Here is a 21,160-nt window from a genome sequence, read left to right on the forward strand (position 1 = left end):
TCTCGGTAGAATTCACCAGAACCTTGCCAAGAGCGATGAACTCAAGGCTGGGAGGTCGCAAGGCGGTGATGAAACAAGAAACGTTGGCTATTTGGTCTGCTTACTGTACACTGATGCTCTGGATGTGGTAGATTGCGTGCTGATCTGCATTGCGCTGCGAACAAGTGTTGTGCTCGGGATACAAACATGAGATACTGCAACCCGGTAAACTTGCGAAAGTAGCCCGCTCGCCGTTTAGGCGCCAATGTGTCGGCCCGGTGCTGTTAGCAAAGTTCCACCGAAGTCGATAGCCGAAGTCGACGCCCAAAGGAGTTCTGGAACATGGTTCTGGAACATTGATTGGAATGCATTTAAATTTAGGTTCGTCTTTCTTGCAAATCAACGATGCGCGCTTAGCGCTTGGCACCCTGTTTTGACACTGCTGACGAGCGAGCAATAACTTTATTAATATTTTCGGGAACTGAGTAAATCCCTTGACAGGCAGGGATCCGAGGTAGGATCCGAGTTAAAAGTCGGAATCTCGGAAATACTGTATCATAAGATTCACTTTTCCCGTGTCAGTTTCAACCAAAATACTGTACTGTACTGTACTGTACAATCCGGCACGTGAAAACGGGACGAGGCCAACTTTTTCTCAGTCGCCACAACTTGCCTGTCAACCTGCGTCACGGTACATCTCGATGCTCTCAAAATCAGCGTAGCTTTACCGGTAACCTTTTCTTCCACACTTGGACCCTGATCTGTGGCTTGCCACTCGCCATAGTTTAAACTCTAGTGTTGGCCGTTCATGTCATCACTATCATCTTGCCCACCATCAACTCTTCTCGAGACGTCCATGCTGGTACTCTAACAGAATATTCTCTTCTCGTATCGTTATCCCGCCACAAACACCACAACATGTTGCACCACAGCTGCGCTAGATGCAGAGAGAAAAAGATTCGATGCAATGGCAAGAGTCCTTGCAATCACTGCATCTCCAGCAACGTACCAAACCACTGCAAGCGGATGCAACGTAAACAACGCCGTCGAAAAGTATCCACATTCCCAACAACTGTGGCCGCACTCAACAGCAACTCAATTTTTGCCAATTCGTCTGATGTTGTGGCCAACAATGCCAGCGGCAGCCCCGCCAACAGCATTCGAAGCAACTTAATGGCTGGCATTGCACAACCTTTGTTTCCTCATTCATCGACGTCCTCCGTATACGAGCAATCCGACTCGCCTTCAGCTATCTTTGACTTGCACGGCTTGCACAATCGCACCGAACAATCCGCTGCCACGAACACGATCAGCCCAACCAATTCAAGCACTACAAATGTGACCAGCAACTTCACGAGCTCCAGCTCCTACACAAGTCAAGGGCTGCTCGCGAAGGAGCATTTATCGTTGTTCGAAAAAGCAAGACTTGTCATCGGCGATCACGATGCAGCACAGTCCGTGATCGATGTGCAGTACTACTACCGTTGTTCAGGTCTGGTTGGTTCCTGCGTTCACATTCCCTCGTTGAAGCGAACTTTGAACCGTCTGTTCTACTATCCTGCCGCTTCTTCCAGCTCCGCGGAGAGCGTGGGCGAAGCGGAACTCGCAGTCCTCTTGCTGGCCCTGGCCTTGTCGATCCAGTTTACGCCACGCGGAATGTACGAGAAGTCGCAATTGGAGTTCATCGACGCTCTCGGTCCTGATCTCTCCCCGGTCGAACGACAACACGAACTCCATTCTCTCGCAAAGGCCATACTGCAACGACTAATGTTCAACTCGGATGCATCGCTCGCTCAAGTCCAGGCGTGCATCATGATCGTCGTCTACGACTTGGACGACACTGGATTCAAGGATGGGATGCTATGGAACGCGGTAAGTTGTGCAGAACGGCTCAGGATGGATCATGTCGCAAGTACAGAAGAGGTGACGGTAGAGAAAGAGATGAAGGTCCGAGCCTGGTGGTGGTTGGTCACTCGAGACTGGTTCATGGCACCGAAGAAGGGAGGTTATCGCATCAATCCGGCCCATTTCACCACAAGGTTGCCGCTGGTGATTAAAGATGTGGAACTGGAACAGGTTCCTGTGGGCAGTACCGCGAGCGAAGTAGTGCAAGAGAGAAACAACCTACTTTGGCTTCCAATGCGTATCGTGCCTCTTTTAATCGAGCTGGCTAGCTTGGTCCGCAAGTTGGTCGACGAAAAATTCTGCCCAGGTGGCTTGCCATTTGACAAGGTGGAGCAGGCCTATACAGGTTATCTGAACCGTCTTCCACTCGGTTTTCGGCTGAAGGACACCTACGTGTTCGCTGTGTCGCCAATACCCCCGGGTCGATGTGCACAGAGGTTCTCGATCGAAAGATGGATGATGCACCAGATCATCTTCGTAACCATGCTCGAGTTCTACGAGGTGCCGCAACGCATTGGCGAGCCCGTGTCTCCGATCATGTTGGCGCTGGCAAACCACATTTTGGACTTGCAAGGTCGAATTCGACATCACTGCGATGTAGTTGACTCGCTCAAGGTCAACGTGGACGGGGTGTTACGAGCCTCGATACTGATCTGCATGGATCTGATATACCAGAGCACCTCAGCGTCCGGTAAAGATGGAGAGGATGGAAGAGCGACAACAGGGAACGACCTAGTGAGGCAAATTACGTTGGGAAGGGTCAAGGAAGCCATCTATAGGTGTCAGCACTCAAAAAGCGTGAAAGCCGACACGGGTGTTGTAGAAGGCCTCCTGGAGGTTGAGGAAAGATATTGGAATCAGCAAAATGGAGAGAAACTGACGGAAAAGAACTCGCCTCATGCGCTCGACTTGACGCCACAGGTCCATCCGTCATTGGCACCAATCACGTCCGCGCCCGCTCATACGATGCGGAGCGCGGCTGGGAATCTTGCGATGACGAGCTTACCAGAGCATGCATTCGATTTACCTGGGACGGGTGGGCCCATGTCAAATGCCCTACCGATGGCTGGTGATGGAGACAATGCAGCGAGACTGGTCCCAAGCGATTCTGGCTTCTGTCCGGCCTTACAGGCCGACAGCGACGTCACGGACAGATTTTGGGAAGGCGTTATGGCGTTCCTTGACAAGCCCATGGAAGTACTCGATCAGATGTTTTAATAAGCTTACGGTGTTCCATTGTACACGCTTTCATGTACTCTCCAGCGTCCTTCTAGTATATTAATCACACTTGCGTGTATACCTTCTTTATCTCCACACCCATGATTTGAAGCTTGAAAGAGCCGCTTCCTAAAGCGTCAAGGCCGGGCCCCCAACTTTGCCGGACAACCAAATTTCCTATGCGTTTGAGCTCGCCTAGTGAGGATGAGCCAAGTTGACTGTGTGGCCGTGACACTCGGCCGACATCCTCATCGTCTGCAGCTTGCTCATTGCTCCCATCCCTTTCTCCGTATGTTGCGTATTTTTAATTACGCATCATTCGCAATGTCAACCCTCTCCACACCAATCATGCAACGCCCGAAGAAGCGACGACAGTGTATGACTCAAAGCAGCGAGAGGAGATCACGAAGATGATGTTTTCCGAGGCCTGTGAAGCTCTTGCGCGTCTAGGGTTGCTAAAAGACAACTTCGATGATGCCTATTTGTAGCAGTACTCGTCGCCAAATTGATTTTGACCCAGCATTGTTGACAGAGAAGGGGGAGGAGGAAGAGTCTGTCGGGTCCGTCCATTACTTGTAGATACAGTAGATAAATCGAAGTACGTTGCTTGCGAGCATGCTGTGTGTATATAAAAACTCAACGTGAGATGTCTGTTCGCCTTGTCCTTACTCACTACGTGGTACGGCCAAAGTTATGATCTTATCCAATCAGTAATGAATTTCAAATGTTGCACATCACGTAGCGTCAAAAGTTACGTGTGACGATTCTATGATGTGTTGCTATCTTCCAATTCTAATTGCAGCCCAAGAAAGCTGTGACAGACTGCATGCTAGAGCTAGTTGCGAGCGATGTCTTTGCCGTAGAAGTAGTTCAGCATCCAGTTGACCAGGATCAGAATTTTCTTCCTCGGGTTCCGCGTCCAAGAAATGCTGGTTGACCTCCAAGCGAGCCAGGCAAGACGTCCCCTGCGTTCTACCTTGTCTCGTTTCCAGATCCCCTGAGATGCTCCCAGATAAGCAACCATGCGCTTCTCGCTGAATCGAAAGGGCTTCGCAGATTTGGATCCCGTCGAGTCAGACAAAGCTTTACCAAGGTACTTGGCTTTTTGCACTGCGACCTCTGCGGTGGTAGGCAAGGAAGTGCCTTCGATGTCAGCCGCATCGCCGATGGCATAGACTCCTGGGATCGGCAGTCCCTCGCTGTCAAGAACGCGCAGATGGGCGTCCGTGAGAATACGAACCAAACCACGAGTCGTTTTCTTGCAGTCAAGCTTGGATGTGAGTGGCACAGCTGCATTCCCGGTCGCCCAAATCAGCACACCAAAGCCGATTTCGGTGCCTTGCTCTGTTGTCAAGCGTCCCTCGTTAACAGATCGGATTTGTGTTCCAGTAGCAATCTCCACGCCACGGTGTCGAAAGGACTCCATCGCGTATGTGGACAGATCCTTATCAAACATGGCCAGGATATTGGGGGCCACATCGTAGATAGAGATCGAAAAGTAATCCTTGAGGTTGGGATAAAGCGGTTTAAGATCTCTGTCCACCGTGTCAGAAACCTCTGCTGCGATCTCCACGCCCGTGGCTCCACCACCCACGATCGCAATGTGTAAGAGATCGCGGCAACGTTCAGGCGACGTTGTCGGTAGATTTGCCAGCTCGATCGCATCAGAAATCTTCTGTCGCAAAACGACTGCATCTTTCGTGGTGCGCACCTTCAACGAGTGTTCTTCCACACCAGGGATACCGAAAGTGTTGCCTTTGCAACCTTGGGCGAAGACAACTACATCGTAGTTGATTTCGAAGGTGACGTTGTCGAAAGACGCGATTTGCGAGGTGCAGTGAAGTGTCTTGGAGCTCCAATCGACATTCTCTACCGTGGCCTGGTACAATGTGACTGGTCGACTCTTCCTTCGAATAGGTTCTTCAGTGATTCGAAAGTCGAAAAGACCGCAAACGGCGCTTGCTAGAAGGGGGGTGTATGTGCTAGTCGGTTCGGGAGACACCACCGTGACTTGGTGTCTGGTTAGGTCCAGGTCGGCACAAAGGGTGTAGCCGGCCCAACCGCTTCCGACGATCACGACGTGAAGTCGCTTCTTCCCATTGACTACGTTATCCATGATCTACGGTGAAGTCTTGTGGTATTCTCTGGCCATGTCACCAAGCCTGACACAGCGGCCTCATGCGCCCTATTTGTAGTCTGAGCCACACCATAAAGGTAGAGATACATCTCGCTGCTGCACTGAACAAGATGAGACGCAGAGTGCAACCTTTGGCATTTGATTCCCTTGCTGACACTTCAAGATTGGCAATGGCAACACGGCACTTCGAAGTTGCCGAGGAAAGGACAATGTCTATCCGGTCCTCGGCGAATTTCCGCTTTTGCCTGAGAATAGAACAGCGTTCGACGATTGCATCGAAGCAAGAAGAGCGTGAGAAGTGCTCAGTGAGTTACGGCATTGTTGGCAATCACTACGCTGACCACCTACTGCATTTGTGAAACACCGGGTAAAAATAGTGAATCACGACTGGCGTGCGAAATCTGCTGTCTGACCCCGCATAAATAATCTTACCGAGGCACGGAAATATAGAAATTTCCGGACTTCCGTCATGGTTAGGTACAGTGCGTGTCGGACGCATTCTCGCCGGCACCGAAGACAAAGACCAATGATCAAGTTGTAATGTCGCTTGATTCCTTCCGGGCGGGAAGCGGCTATGTTCCGGACAGGAATTGGGTGTAGTGCAGACGGGGTAGGTTTTTGCCGGCCCGCAAAGACGGACCGGAGAAAGAAGGTTGGTGTTCCTGTCTTCCTCTCAACGATGTGCGGGCAGGGCTCCACTCTGACTCTGTGTCCAGAGTACCGGCAAAAAGAGTGATTTTATCACCTTACAAAGTCGAGAACTTCTGCTTTGGCCTTATTCTCTCTGAGGGAAGCGCCGTGGACATCTTCAACTAGTCTCGCACTTTTCGAATGCAGAGCAAGAGAAAGTCGCTGAGAGCGCATATTTAAAGTGTGCATCACCCATCAAAAGTCCCCCTCGGCAAAGTCGCACTACCCTTTACAATAGCGACTACTGCACCCGTAGGAACTACGACCGAACACCATCAAGCGCAAACAAGCGACGAGAGCGCCAAGATGAGCTTATACTATCTCGATATTCTTCAAGGAACCGTCCGAAGTTGCAACGCGGACGGCAGCGACGAGCGTGTCATCGTCGATAATATCAAGACTCTGCCCGACGGAATTCAGGTCGACGACCGCCCCGGACAAGGCTGGATCTACTGGACCAACATGGGCACCTCGCCTGATACCCCCGATGGCTCCCTTTCCCGCTGCCGTCTGGACGGCTCTCAGCATGAATACATCGTGCAGCCCGGCGCGACCATCACGCCAAAACAAATGCAATTGGACGTCGACTTTGGATTCCTTTACTGGTGCGACAGAGAGGGAAAGGCAATATTCCGGGCGAAGCTAGACGGAAGCGATCAGACACGTCTCTATCAAGCTACGGTGTCAACGGAGCCCGAGAGCTGCGCCTGGTGTGTTGGAGTAGCAATTGACAAAGCCAACAACTACATCTACTGGACGCAGAAGGGGCCTTCTAAAGGAGGACTCGGCCGCATCTTTAGGGCGCCACTCGACCGTGCAGCGCAAAGTCAAGATTCCCTGCAAGCCCAAGTGGTTTTCGAACATCTCCCAGAGCCGATCGATCTTGAGATTGACGAGGACGGAAAGCACCTATACTGGACGGATCGCGGCGATGTTCCTTTTGGGAACACACTCAACCGTTGGTCTATTCAAGCGCAGGCGACGACAACGGCCCTGGCAGGTCAAGCTATCATTGCAACCAAGCTACACGAAGGTATTGGCCTCGCTCTGGATCAGAAGTCTAAGCATGTGTATGTTTCCGATCTTCTGGGCGGCTTATACCGCTATGACTGGGATGGTGGCAACAAGAAGGTCATCTTCCAAGATGCAGGTAACCTTACTGGTATTGCTTTTGTAGAGCCTGGAGCGTAGAGCACCTGTAGCAAATGTTCTTTGACGGTGTCTTTTTCGGCCCGGTTTCCCCCGTTAATCGACAGGCATCCGTGGCCTTCACATAGTACATAACACCCAACTCCCGTCACGCGATCACACTGTGGATGTTCGATGAGCTGCTTCGAGTAGATGGTCATATGCAGCAATACACAGTCGGTTCTGATGCGAACCGTGCAAGCTACATGTTACACTTTGTGCGAAAGAAATCGGACTTTGATTGCGCCAGGAAAAGATCGCACACACGGATCCATAAAGAAAGGAAACTCCAAAAGTTGACTCGCAAGAATTTAGATTTTTCTACCTACCGACAGCGCTTAACCTGGCGCTAACACGTCACCCCGTACACCCACGGCCAATGACGGCCATGTTGACACTCAGTACGTCGCTGAAAACTGTTGGGCATGCTTTTCTGTAGTGGAAATGACAAAACCTTGATTCACGTCGAGACTAACAACCAAGTGCATCGAAGGGTGATAAGCATGCCAAATCAAGTGGACCTTCCGGCGCAGTCAACCTATTATGGCCTTTCAGATCGGGAAGCTCTTCTTGCCCTGTTTGGCCTGGACAATTGAGACGAGGAGCTCGTCACGATCCCGTACAGCTTCCTTCATGTCCAGCTTGCTCGTAACGCTGCTAGCAGCTTCTCCCAAGAACTTGAGAGTTTCACCTTCGAGCCTGATCGGCTTAAAGTCGTCTATCCAGCTCTGCATTGCTGGTCCCAGATGCTCCAATGCGTGTGTAGCACCTCCTTGACCACCGGCGAGATCTAGATCGACGTATGGTCCAAGCAACGCCCAGCGTAGCCCGGGCCCTTGGGTGATGGCTACGTTGACATCGTTTGCTGAGCAGACGCCTTCTTTAACCAAAGAAAACACTTCGCGGTTGAGGGCAGCCTGCAGACGGTTGGCTGCGAATCCTTTGACCTCCTTGCGGATGACGATAGGTGCTTTTCCCAGCAGCTTGTAGAAATTGAGTGCCTTTTCGATGTACTCTTCCTCGGTATCCTTGTGTGGAACAATTTCCACCAAAGGAACCACGTGAGGCGGATTGAAAGGGTGGCCGATTAGGACTCGACCTGGGTTGTTCTGGCACAAGCTCACGAACTCCGAAGAGGGCAAACCCGATGAAGAGGAGGCCAGGATGGCGTTCTTGGGTGCGGCTGCATCGAGCTGTTTGAAAAGTTTTTCCTTGAAGCCCTTGGACTCTGGTCCATTTTCTTGGACAAAGTCTGCGTTGCGCACAGCTTGCTCGAGCTCGCTGTGGAATGTCAGATTCTCGATTGACGCCGAGGGCTCCAACCCGATTTTCTCCAACATGGGCCAGGCGCTTTTGACGAACTCGCGAAGTCGGCCTTCGGCGCCAGGAGCTGGATCGGTCGCAGCAACCTTGAGACCTTTAGCAAGGAATAGCGAGGCCCAAGATGCTCCAATGACACCCGTGCCGACGACGGCAACGTTCTTGATCGTGACGGAGCCGGTCATGGTGATGAGATTCGTATGTATCTATGATGTGAGTGTTGTCTGTTGCTTCGAGTTAGTTTGTCTTGGTTGAAAATTAAACAGAACGAACCTTGCGCACACGACTTGTACGGACGTATAAATAGTTTTAAGGGCTAAGGAGAGGACGAGTCTACCCGATATCTACCTTCACTGCCGTTCTGAAGAGGGGAGGACAGCACACGCTTCTCATCCTACAGATCTTTTGAAAGTCGCAGCGGAACCAGCAGACATTTTTGCTCTAATCTGCCATACACAGCCAATCTTCGTTTGTGGAACAAATGCTCAAAATTGGTGGTCTGGCGAATGCGGAAAGTCGGACGTCTGCGGAGGATTCGGTGAATTCTGTTGGGACATGCTGGTTGACTCTCACGGAAAATGTAACTTGTTCGGATCTCATCCTGCAAATCCGAGACCCTGGAATATTTCGGCAGTTTAGACCGGGCACCCAGACCGGGAATTCCAACCCGATGCAGAGTCTATGACAGCACGGCAATTTCACGTCACTAAACGGACTTCTCCACCTTCGGCATGTCCGGTCAACCGTTATTTAATTCTTTGACGTTACCGTAGAATTTTCCGTACAAATTTCTGGGCGTGACCAATTACGTAACGAGTCTTGCAGCTCTTCCGGTGAATTTATCCGTACCAGTCCATACCAGCAAGTTGTCCAATGAATCTAAACAGAGGGTCTCACTGTCGTCGAGCTCCTCCAGCAGCTCTTCGGGCTTTCGGGCCTTCGGGCGTTCTGGCGTTCTGGCGAGATCTCGGAAGCATGTCAAACGAGCCCCCGCCGCGGCCAAGAAGAGTAAATTCCGCGACGTACTGGGTGCCCAGCAAGTGGACGACTATTAGCAAGGTTTACATGCCGTAGTTGATACAGACTGGTTCAGACATGTACGTCTGTGCGTAGGCAGGTGGTCTACATGAGGTCGTGAAAGATCTCTGGAGCCTCAAACACTGAAGGGCGCTAGACATAAAAGGGTCCCATCCTGTCTGAGAGCCTTGTCAATTTGTCACTATCGTCACCAAACTGGCACCTGATTCCCCTTCAAGCTCAACTTTGACACCCCTTTTTTTCCCAAATCAACAGAGGCAATTCTGCCTTTTCTTCAACTACAAACAATCATGTCGGCCGTCACCAAGGACATTCCTATTCCCGAGGATGCTAAGCGAATCTTGTTCGTTTTGAACAAGAAGAATCCATCTCTTGGCCTCCCTACCAACTTCATCGAGGAAAACATCACTTTCGAGGGTGGTGACTACCCTGTACAGCCCGGCAATCTGAAGAGTGGCGCAGTCCAATCTGCTCTGCAGGCTGCCCTCGGAGGTGTGGCAAGTCAGATTGCCCATCTTCGTTACGGAGGACCGATGAACAAGGTCAAGGTCAACACCGATCATGCCGGGTTTTACCTCGGTCACATTCTACTCTTCTCGGCTGGTGGCAAGCAAGCTCCCGAGGCGCTCTCTCTAGCTCCTGCATGGGAGGGAGATGGTCTTAACACGGAAATTTCAAAAGCGGCTACATCCATCTATCCAACCAAGGACGGGCGCGACTTTTACTTGCACGGAAGTCTCGATGCGCACCCGCTGGTGGAAGGCGTCATTGGTCTCGATTGGGAAGATCCGGCTGGCAAAACTCGAGCTGGCGCACGAAAGCTCATCGGAGATTGGGTCGCCAAACACACGGCTCAAGAATTGGAAGATATCATGATCTCGCACCGTCAATGCGGCAGCATCTGCTATACACCTGAGGAATGGAGCTCTTCCGAAATGGGAAATGCTCTCGCGCAACGACCTCTGTTCGACATTCGCAGGCACGGAGAAGAGGTCGGTGCACCGGCCCCTGCAAAGACACCATTCCCCTCTGTTGCCAAAAAGAGCGGACTGCGACCATTGGAAGGTGTCAAAGTGCTCGAGATGGCGCGCGTCATCGCTGGACCCACGGTTGGCACAACACTTGCCCAGCTTGGCGCCACGGTTATCAAGGTTAACCCTCCTCACCTACGAGACGTGAGCCTTTTCCAATTTACGTTGACGACAGGAGTTCGAACCATCCTCAGCGACGTCCGCAAACCCGAAGACCGAGCCCAATTGGAGAAACTGATCGGCGAAGCCGATGTCTTTATTGACGGATATCGACCCGGTTCGCTCTTCAACAAAGGTTACGGAGAGAGGGAAGTACTTCGACTTGTAAAGAAGCACCGCGGCGAGGATGCCTCGGTGGTCTATCTGCATGAGTGCTGCTACGGTGTCGAGGGACCGTATGCTAACAGGCCCGGATGGCAACAGATTGCAGACGCCGCGTCCGGTTGCTGTGTGGTGCAAGGGCACAGCCTGGGATCAGACCGTGCGATCCTGCCGCCTCTGCCCATCTCGGACGTATCTACCGGAGTTATCGGAGCCCTCGAGGTGCTCATCGCTCTTCGAGAGCGTGCTACCAAGGGCGGTTCGTACACTTGCGTATCATCCCTCACTCGACTCAACATGTTCCAATTGGAGCCCGAGGTGGGACTGTACTCGCAAGAGGTGGTGAAAAAGGTTCAAGACGAATTTGGATGGGGTCCCATGTCTGGGGAGCACAGTGTGCTGGAGTTGCTCGCTATGATTTCTGCCCGCTGGAAGAAAGCTCGTCCCGAACAATTTGACATGGAAACTTCGCCCATGTTTGTCAAATTCGAGGGCAGTAGCACTCCGTACGGGACGGCGACAGTTGTGGCACCGGTCGCTCAGCTTGACAGGAATCCATCCCACTGGGACTTTGGCCCTCGTCCTTACGGCCACGACCAACCGAGCTTCGATTAGAGCTTGCTGAGCCCAACCCTGGCCTGTAACGTAGAATCATTGTCCAGTTTCGAATGACACATGCTTTGAGCTTTCCAGAGTCAATGCTTCTTGAATGCGTGTCTTCTTTACGCCCCTAGTTCGCCTTGAGCTATCTTCGCGAGACTCATTCTCTCGGTTTTCACCTGCTGAAATGCCAGTGAAACACTGGGGACAGAGTATTGCCGAGATATGACGAGAGAGGGGATACGGATCAACATATTCCGAACAGTGTAGTTCATCAAAAAAGGAAGTGCGCGATGAAGCCCTACGATAAGGCAAATCACTCTTCAGTTGAACACTGCGCCCAATCCAATCGAGCGAGATTTTGGAAACCTTCTGCATCGAACAAGAGGCCACTCGTGCCGTCTCAGGTTCTTTGTCTCAGACTCAGAGCCTTGGGTCAAGGGAGAGAGATGGTACTGTGCGAGCCCAAAATGGGTGCCAAAATTAGCACACTTCGAATCTGGCGTAAAGCAACGAAAGCATGCTCAGTGTCGGGAGCTCGGACGTTTGGCAGAATCCCTCGGTGTTGAACGGTTATTGGAACATTTACGATACGCTGCAAGCAACCGACGCTATGTTTTGCGAAAAGCGGAAGCGAGGGTGCGTTGCTGCCAAGGTGTACACACACGTTTGATTGAAACCGAATTGCTGGAAGGACTGTTGCAGGTTGGGTGCAACAAGGGGTTTCGGAGAAAGCAAATTGAAACGAGGTGCATAACATGGCGAGCGAGCGTTGTTCGGTCTGTCTCGAAACAAGCACAATCGAAAGGCGCAAAGTCGGCTACAGCAAGCTCTATCAAGGTGTCTTCTTGATCAAAAGAAACTTTTCGTCATCTTTTGGGTAAAACTGTGTAATAGGTGAAGGATGTGTAGCTGTGGTAGGGAACGGCAAGGAAGGAGGATACCAATTTCCTTTGCTAGGCATGCCTTGTACCGAATCTTGACTGCGCGAACTCCCACAAAAACCCAGAGTCAAGGGACCCAGGTGTGGTTTTGTGAGCGAGTCCGGGTCTGCACTCGTCGACCGGGCTCTCTCTCCAGAGCGCTCTCCTAACTTTATTTATTTATTTATCTCAAGTGGAAAAAATCGACGACTTTCACACGGAGAAATGGACGACTTAAGTTTGGGGTTGCAGGTACTGTACACAGGAACTGCCTGTCATGCGAGACTCGTTACGACATGAAACGGGTTACGCCGCAAGTCTTTCCGTCGGACAACCTCGTGCATAGACATCGGTGACGCAGTCTTTCTTCAAGCACGGTCACTGGAACATGATACCACAACGGGGGCGTGGCGTTTCTAGGATTCGCCCTTTACTCCGTTGACTCGCGCTCCAACAAGCTCGCAATCCTGTGTCTTCCATCGCTGCTCGACACTCGAGTCCTTGCACCGCATGCGCCCCCCCCCCCCTTTCCACTTGCGCACAAATGATGGGCCTCACCATCTCTTGTGTGCGACACAAAATGGCCCTCCGTGAAGCTCACCACCATTGAAGTCGTCTATACATCCCTGGCCAACCCGAGCTCCATATGAACCGTTCATGTGTCCAATGCCGCGTACGAAAAATCAAATGCAATGGCCTCGATCCTTGCAACCAGTGCTTCTCCAGGGGCACTGGCAAGGACTGCAAGAGGGAGCCACGAAAGAAGAGGGCCAAGAGAGCGAAAAGCCAAAGTGGTAATAGCTCGGCCACGCCGCCCAGCCCAGACTTTCCCAGCAGCATCTTTTCGCAGATACCAGACACGGTTTCGTGTCACAATGACGCTGCGGTGGGGATCATGACCTTTAGGCCTGAACCACCAATGGGGGCGGTAACGCTTTGCAGCGAGAGTGGCCTCACTCAGTGGAGCTCCGACAACAACATCACTGCAAGTAATACCGCGTCGTCCCAGAATTCTGGTCATCTTCCGATGCAAGACAAAACTTCAGCGACGGGCCTTCATTTCTCTCAGCTCTCGTCTTACATCATGCCTCATCAAGATGAAGTGCAATCGGATTCGACAAACGCAAGCTCCAACGAGCCGAGTCAACCTGAAAGCGAGGCTCACTTGCAGCTAGATGATTGGGTTGATTTGGTAGAGTACCGGCTGCTAAAGCCTCAGACTAGGCAGCATCTCCGTCTCCCTTTTGCTCTGACGGATGTCTACCAAGAATGGCACAGTCTGTCGACCGAAAAGCGTCGTGCATTGGTGCAAGAAATTCGTGATACCTTGCCCAGTCCGCTGCAGACGCAACATCTTTTACATGAAGTCTACGTCAAGCATCTACATTCCATCCACGGTCACGTCGTCCACTGCCCAACTGTGCAATTCGTCTTGAACGACTTGCTCACCGATCCCCACTTGGAGCGTCGCCAGCAGTACGCCCTTGACGAAGTCGCCACTGCATTGATGGTCATCTTCTCGGCGCTTTGCTTTCTCGATCGTAACTTCGATCGGGATAGCCGCCAAGAAACACGCTCTCTAGTGGAGCCACTTAGAAAGGAGCAGATCCATCAAAAGCAGAAAGGCATCTACTCTCTCGTCAAGCGTATCCAACGTTTCGAGCGCTCCAGAATCTTTAGCAGCATCTCACAGCTTCAAACAGCAGTTCTAATGCTTGCCTGCGGCAAAGAGTCACCGTCCTTCCTCGAATCGCTTGCCGACTGCGCCATCCGATCCGCAGTGAAAATGGGGATTCATCGGCTGGGCTCGTTCGAAAAGCTGCATAGCCCCAAAGCAAACCCGGTCCAGGTCGTCACAGGAGAGATGGCCGTGCGATGTTGGTGGGGTCTCGTTCGTCACGACTGGAGTCAAAGCGACAAGCACCTTATCTACCGCATCGCCTCTTCTCAGTTCAACACGCGGCAACCTCTGAATCTCTCCGACCAAGACCTGCTCACCAACCCCTGCCCTCGCTCACACTTGCGCTTAGAACGGACTCCTCTAAGCTACTCGTACGCCATGATTGACTGCGCAATCATGACTCGCATTCTTGTTGACAAGATCACCTCGCAGTCCGGCGGCGATGAAGGTCCCGACTTGGCCTCAGATTGGAGCCTTGCGTCCACGTTGGGAACAAAACTTTCTCCAACTCAACGTGATTCGCTTGATCGTCAGTTCCAGTCTTTCATTACCAACCTCCCTGCCTGCTACTCGACTGACGCAGGCTACGACGTGGCTGGTACAATCGAAGTCGAAAGGGTGTTGTTGCATCATAGACTGTTTCATCTGTTCTTGATGCTTCACATGCCGCTTATCTCGGAAAGTTCACGCCCGCACGCAAGCCTAGTGTACATGGCAAATCGCATCTTGGATATACCGAACAAGGCTACAGACATCTGCACTCAGATTGATACCTGTTATCATATCACACTGCAGACGATGCGTGCATGCTTGGTGCTTTTGTTGGATCTATTCCACACAGATACGCGTGTCAATGTGGGCAGCCTTTCTCGGCTGATGACCCGTAGGAAGATTTCCGTCGCCCTGGAAAAGTTCCAGTCGGACAACTCGTCGAACGAAACTCAGCGGTGCGTCCAGTTACTGCAGCTTTTGATGACGTGCGAGGATCATCGTACTCGGTTTCAGCTCGGTTGCGGTGCTTCCGACCTCGGCGTGACGCAAGAGACGAGCGAATCCACTTCTACCGACGCTGCCTTTCTGCGAAGCCAATGGAATGCTACGTGTCAGATGCTCGATGTGCTCTTTCACGAAGGCCACTGGTGCTCGCTTGGCCCGAATGCGGTTGAGCTTGACCCTCTAAGCACCTCCAACCTCCAAGAGCTTCAGCCAGAAGAGCACGTTGGCAACGAACTCCAAGCTTCGACGGGACCAGACGTCCCATCCCAAGTCACGTTACCCCCTCCCTCTGCAGGGCTGTCATGCATCACAGCTGCCTCACAACCTTGCATTACTTCGAGGGCAGAAACTATTGTCGATGGAGGCAGTGCTGAGGCTCCGAACGGTCCCATTCGTTTCAATGATCCACCGTCTTCTTGTGGCTCGAAGTTGCTGGAAGATTCAAGCTGGACGGCCCAGATGGTCAACACGCTTCCTCACCTTCCACAAATAGGCATAGAACTGCTAGCTCAACAAGGACACGAGGAATATGGTGACTCAAGTCAGTCGTTCGATATCGCAAAGATGCTTAATGACTGGCATGTTGATGATAACTTGTAGTTTGTAGTCTGCTTCATTTTTGTTTTACCGATGGTCCGCAAGCTCACAGCTTATCTTGTAATGTGGCGAACCAGGCTCTTCAGCGAGATGTACGGGTGACAGCGTGGCCTTGCATCCTAGTACGCACTTGCCGATGCTGGTTTTGAGTCAATAATACAAGCCATCCCGAGACCTGGCATCACCGTCAGCACAAAAGCTCAATCTCGTGGTGGCTGCTGGCCCACTCGGTGGCCCGGTGACGTTTAATCGATTAGATCACCCTAACACTACCTGATAAGCGGATAAAATGTGAGCATGTTTATGATGCTTTCCATCTGCTGCGAATCGAACCGAATTGTACTATGGCTCTGCAAGAGCACAGTACAGTCTCAGGCTTGGTTGATCAGCATATAGAAGCAAGCTGCCATCAAGCGCCATTCTGATTTTCAGAATCTGCACCTCAGCGACTCAGCAGGAAAGCATAATTCACCTCACAGACGCCCAATCATCGAGGTCTTCTCCCGCTCCAACTCTGTGAAAGTCTCACGTGTATTCAGTCTACCCTCGGACTAAGGCAGGATTTCAACGACGAATGAGCCACCGATACGAGGGCTGCCAACTCTGATGCTTGGTGAGCAGATAGCAGAAGAGCAGCCCAATCCGATCTGGGTTTCTTCTTTACTGAAGCGGTGCTCAACAGTATGACTTTAAGGACAAAAGCAAGACAAGAAACGTGAGAGTATACGATCGAGACTATGATTAATGACTATAATCGTGAAGTGTGCCAAGTGTTCAGCGTTCAAGGCGAACCGAAATCGACTGCATGTTTGCTCCTCTTCTTCCTAGAACTTGGCGTTCCACGAAAGTTGGCGTGGACCATGTAATTCCTTTGCAGTCGAGCAAGCTACTGCGTCCAAGTTGACATAAGAGTGGTTTCTTGTAGACTGGGTTTAGGAAAGAGAGAGGGGGAGTGAGGGATGTCTAATCCCTCTTGCCAAGCGGAATGACTGGCAAGGTGAAAAAGGAGTTGTAAGGAGTCAAGAAGCTAGCGATCCCGAGGTAGTAACCAGCGAAACCTGCAGCAATACCAAAGGCTCCACCGGCAGAGCGCAATTCATCGTTGCCGGTGTAGTTGTGTGCACCCAAACAGAGGAAGGTGAGCCAAATCATGAAGATAAGGACAAAGAGGGAGACTGAGCCTCGAATGGAAGCGATCTGCGGAGTACGAAGGTAACGCGGAGATTCTGTCAGTATCTTGATCTCAGCGGATTGCAAGCAAGGGAGAAGACGAGGGATGGGGTGGGGATGGGCAAAATTTACCAGGTAAATCGTAGTGATACCAAACCAAATCCAAAGATACAACCCGAGTGCATCACCGGCCTCGGAAGCATAAGGTGATCCGTTCGCGTAGATTCCTGCTTGGCCATCGTACATTCCCGAAAAACCGAAAAAGGGGATGAGCAAAGTAGCATAACCCCACCAGAACATCCCAAAGGAGCAGAAAAACGTAGCACCGAACGTGTTTCCACAGGCAAACTCGCAGATTCCGGAAATGAATGAAGCAATACCACCGTAGGGAAGAGCAAATCCGAGGATAGCGTTAGGGATGACAATGCTCTGGACGTGAATGTTGTAGAGTGACAAGAGGAGGATCGTTGTCGAGAAGCTAAAGACTACCAGACGTCAAACCCCACCAACAAGCAAGGCGGTGAATGCGATTGTATCAGCGGATCTGAGTCTGCCTTGCTCAGTATGGGCTATAACTACGAGAAACTTACTACCGAGGGGCAAAGGACTACCAACCTTCCTATGGCTCTTGGCGATAGCCAGCAAATCGTTGTCAGCGAGATGACCTCCCGGAGTTAAGGTTCGGTCTAAGTGAGGTCCTCGAGCCCCTTCACCGTTGTATCGGGGAGTTTGGTGAGATGAGGGATGTTTTTCTTGCGTAAAGGTCTCGTGACCGTTGTCCTGACCATGGCCATGACCATTGGAGTAGTCGGTAGTGGATCCATTAGCGCAAGCACCGGATTCATAGTCGTTGATAGCGCTTACGGGGAGACCAGTGATCTCACCAGTGCTCTCGGTGGTGCCGACGCCATTGCCAGGTGCGGAGGTAGTCATCGTGTGGCCGTGGTCACTCATCTTGTTGCGATTCCACAAGTTTCTTGCTTAATTGGAGAGGATGGTGGGGATCGGCGTGAAGGATGAGGAAGAGAATGATGATGAGGATCAGGGCAAAGTCGAAGGGAGGAGGAGGAGGGAATGTCATAAGGGATAAACATATGAAAGACAAGCGACTATGCGAAAGACACCGATAAAGACTTGACAAGGCGCGAACTTGACCCTCGACAACTGTGTGATGTGCATTGGTGACAGAGCTACACTGTTCCTCGCTCTTGGTACCTCAAGGCTTGGAATATGCCCGTTTGTTGGTTCATAAGACAGTATAGCGAGCGAGTTACCTTCCTCTGCTAAGATGATTTCAGTTCGTCAGGCATAGGGCCGCCGAGGATTGTTTTCACCCTCTTCGACTGGGAAACGCTGTCTCTGATTACACCCGATTGCGTTTGGATACTTGCGCTAATTGACAGGGAAAAAGGCGCAAGGTACACAACTAGCAGGGCTGCTGACGCATTTAGATAATTTACCGTTCGGAAATTCGGCAATAGCCGAAACATGAGCAAGCGCGCCACTTACCATCTTCTCAAGTTGCTTGCGACCACCTGGAAACTGCATTCGAAACCCGGGTTCATCTTACTCCCTCCGTCGGCATCACCCACGTTTCGACTCGGAACTCTTGTAACATCGCTTCTAGAAATTAAATAAATGGTTGTTCGAATGAGCCGACGTAAATTTCTTAATTTACTGGACTGTAAGAATCAAATCTCGGATCCGCTCGGCTCTCACATTATGTTACGGCACGGAGCAATGAGCCTCACGAAAGAGGGTTCTTTTGACCCTCGCATCTTCAGTCGCCAACAACACCGCATCTGTAAATCGCTTGGCTCGAAAATATCTACGCAGTGCTTGCTCAGTGGCAGCTCCTTGGCAATCTGCATGGCTGAGGCCCATGTCACCACAGAGAGAGAGAGAGAAGAAAACTTCCATGTACCCGCGGCAAATTGGTTCCGAGTGCAAATGCATAATTCCGAATTCACTCTTTACAGCTCTGTGTGAGCGGTTTTCTCGGGTACGGCGCCGTATCACCCACAAGGGCCCGCAGCGCTGAACGCGGCATAGCATCTCACTCAAAATGGCTCTCGCATTCAATGACAGCGACACGCCGTCTTTGTCTCTCGGCCTCTTGTCACTGGAAACTGACGGTCATACACGAGCTGAGACTAGCGGCCTTGCCTCGCTTTGCCTTGTCTTTCCTTGCCATGGTTATGCGCTTGGGTTGCATCTTGCGAGCGAGGCACGGTGTACAGTTTCCGTTGTCATTGACATGGCCAGACCAGCTTTGCTTAACAGCACACGTAGAGGCTTACACTGGGGCGGATCAAGTAATCCCAGTCAAGTAATCCGAAGTCTACATACAGTACCTGGTTCCACGGTGATGTTTGGTGAACTTGCGTCCTAGGCGTTTCTCTTCAAGCAAGCCCCCCCCCCCCCCTCTTCTGTTCTTTCGATCTCTGTAGTACGAGGACCAGAAATCTTGGACCATAATCATCCCTTTTTTGCTTGCCATCGTCCGTCTGTAATCATCATCATCACTACCATCAACTTCCCACTTTTGACAAGTATCAACCATCCTCATACTTTTACACTTTCCCTCACCCCTCCCACTTCTAAGTATCTTCGGTCAAAAATGACAACACCCTACTACAAGCACCCTAACCTCAGGGAGCAGTGGGGTCTCGCCGAAGATCCCAATGGTAGCGATCATGTTGTTACCTCCAAGGGACACAAGCTGACTCGTACTGCCACTGTTGGAGAAGACCATTTCGACTCTTCTCAACCTGGGTTCCCCGTTTACCATCGAAGAATCGGCAACCCTTTCCCGCTCGTTTGCATTTCCACGGGGGCATTCCTCTTGATGCTTGGTCTCCTCTGCGTTGGACACCGTGGCATTACCAACCCTAGGATTAGTAAGTTGTCACCAGTCGACCAGCTCTGGTTGCCTTACTGCACGTCTCTTTCTTCAACATTCCCACCTCGTCTCGAAGAAGTTTTGCGCTGACCCTCTTCGCTCCTTACCCCCTCTTCCTGCATGTTCTGGATTCAACAAACCAGTCATCACGCTGGGTCTACCTCTAGGAATGATCGGAAACTTTACAGCTTGCATTTTTAGCTTTGCCGAAGGCTCCACGTATCTCGCTACCATTGCCGGGACCTTGGCGGGAATTATTGGAGGGGCTGCTTTCCTCTTTCTCCCTTGGGTCAATATCCAAGCAAGCTACCTCTTGGGAGCCCCTACTCCAACCGAGGGACTCGCCGAATTCTACAAAGCGGTTGCCATTTTCTTCTTCATCGCCTTGATTCCGATCTTCCTCATCTTTTTGGCTTCACTGCGCACTTCGGGTCCCGTAGCCGGAGCTGCCTTGCTTATCGTTGTCGCACTCGGCTGTCTGAGTGGTGGCTTCGTTGATGGTTACCCGAATCTGACCATTTTGAAGGCCTCGGGTTCCTTCTTCATCATAGTCAGTGTAGCTTTGTTCTACTCTGCTACGAGCGTCATGTTGGCCGAGGAAGGGTTGAAGGTGTTGCCCGTTTTCCCTCTGCCTCGGCTGGACTAGACTGGCAGGACGACTTCACCGAAATCAGACTCGAAGGCCCGACAACTGCTTCGACCTTGTTGCATACTTCCCTGCAGATTGCTTGCCGACAATATTATACTGTTGTTTCCTGTTTTACCAAATCAACTAAGAAATCAAAGTCAGAAAAAAACCCTCGTCAGGACGAGCCCCAGCTACGGTGCCAGTACCAAAAGCCGCGGTTTTTTACGCTGTTCAACAACTCAGGTCTAACACTGCAACGCCTGTGCGCTATCACGCGCAAGACCTTGTACGTACTGCGATACGGGCGCACATTGAATGATCTTCGAGGATATTTGGGTGCTGTGCCTCTCGGAGTGCCGCCTCTTCTCATGCGGCCTCGGACTTGTCAGCTGCCCACTCAACGGTGGGGGAGGGTAGAAGTAGGCCTGTTCTTTCACTCTCCCAATTGTTTCGGATGCGGAACCAAGCCATAATCTTGGAGTGGGGTAATCTAGGCTATTGGTCGGTTGTGGCAGAAAACTCTACGTTTAGCGCGCTTCACAAAGCGCTTTCCTGAAACAGCGGGAATACAGGAATATGCTATACCATTGTCCGTCGGGCAGACGGCTTCAACTTTGGCGCGTTACACAAGGCACTTTTCGGAAGCGGAGCAACCCAATGAGTAAGTCCGCAAGAAAGCCAAATCCTAAAAGGTGGCACATAAGTCGCGTCGTTTTAGAAGCGGCGGTTCAGATTAAGAATTATTAGCTATCTAAGCGCTAGGAACGAACGCTAGCGGTGAGCACGAGTGTCCAGAAGACGCGCCAATCCGGCTGTTCCTTCCGAAAACACGCTAG

The 21,160-nt window shown here is 51.4% G+C and overlaps 7 protein-coding genes across 7 annotated transcripts; 4 read left to right on the forward strand and 3 right to left on the reverse strand.

Moving 5' to 3' along the window:
- Window positions 1–1,152: 1,152 nt before the first annotated feature.
- EX895_000273 (uncharacterized protein) lies at window positions 1,153–3,102 on the forward strand (the record flags this gene model as incomplete). The annotated part of the gene is made up of 3 exons (XM_029880874.1): window positions 1,153–1,851; window positions 2,320–2,514; window positions 3,016–3,102. The coding sequence occupies 3 exons, from the start codon at window positions 1,153–1,155 to the stop codon at window positions 3,100–3,102; spliced, it is 981 nt and encodes a 326-aa protein (XP_029742260.1).
- An 835-nt stretch (window positions 3,103–3,937) lies between these two features.
- On the reverse strand, window positions 3,938–5,218 carry EX895_000274 (uncharacterized protein; the record flags this gene model as incomplete). Its single annotated transcript, XM_029880875.1, has 1 exon — window positions 3,938–5,218. One exon carries the CDS (start codon window positions 5,216–5,218, stop codon window positions 3,938–3,940), a length of 1,281 nt encoding a protein of 426 aa, XP_029742261.1.
- Window positions 5,219–6,235: 1,017 nt separating this feature from the next.
- Window positions 6,236–7,120, forward strand: EX895_000275 (uncharacterized protein; the record flags this gene model as incomplete). The annotated part of the gene is made up of 1 exon (XM_029880876.1): window positions 6,236–7,120. One exon carries the CDS (start codon window positions 6,236–6,238, stop codon window positions 7,118–7,120), a length of 885 nt encoding a protein of 294 aa, XP_029742262.1.
- Window positions 7,121–7,668: 548 nt separating this feature from the next.
- On the reverse strand, window positions 7,669–8,622 carry EX895_000276 (uncharacterized protein; the record flags this gene model as incomplete). Its single annotated transcript, XM_029880877.1, has 1 exon — window positions 7,669–8,622. One exon carries the CDS (start codon window positions 8,620–8,622, stop codon window positions 7,669–7,671), a length of 954 nt encoding a protein of 317 aa, XP_029742263.1.
- Window positions 8,623–9,765: 1,143 nt separating this feature from the next.
- On the forward strand, window positions 9,766–11,442 carry EX895_000277 (uncharacterized protein; the record flags this gene model as incomplete). The annotated part of the gene is made up of 1 exon (XM_029880878.1): window positions 9,766–11,442. The coding sequence occupies one exon, from the start codon at window positions 9,766–9,768 to the stop codon at window positions 11,440–11,442; it is 1,677 nt and encodes a 558-aa protein (XP_029742264.1).
- A 5,145-nt stretch (window positions 11,443–16,587) lies between these two features.
- Window positions 16,588–17,748, reverse strand: EX895_000278 (uncharacterized protein; the record flags this gene model as incomplete). The annotated part of the gene is made up of 3 exons (XM_029880879.1): window positions 16,588–16,821; window positions 16,927–17,279; window positions 17,385–17,748. The coding sequence occupies 3 exons, from the start codon at window positions 17,746–17,748 to the stop codon at window positions 16,588–16,590; spliced, it is 951 nt and encodes a 316-aa protein (XP_029742265.1).
- A 1,666-nt stretch (window positions 17,749–19,414) lies between these two features.
- EX895_000279 (uncharacterized protein) lies at window positions 19,415–20,342 on the forward strand (the record flags this gene model as incomplete). Its single annotated transcript, XM_029880880.1, has 2 exons — window positions 19,415–19,694; window positions 19,840–20,342. The coding sequence occupies 2 exons, from the start codon at window positions 19,415–19,417 to the stop codon at window positions 20,340–20,342; spliced, it is 783 nt and encodes a 260-aa protein (XP_029742266.1).
- Window positions 20,343–21,160: the final 818 nt, after the last annotated feature.

This window comes from Sporisorium graminicola, chromosome SGRAM_1 (genome assembly GCF_005498985.1).
Source record: "Sporisorium graminicola strain CBS 10092 chromosome SGRAM_1, whole genome shotgun sequence".
NCBI lineage: Eukaryota > Fungi > Basidiomycota > Ustilaginomycetes > Ustilaginales > Ustilaginaceae > Sporisorium > Sporisorium graminicola.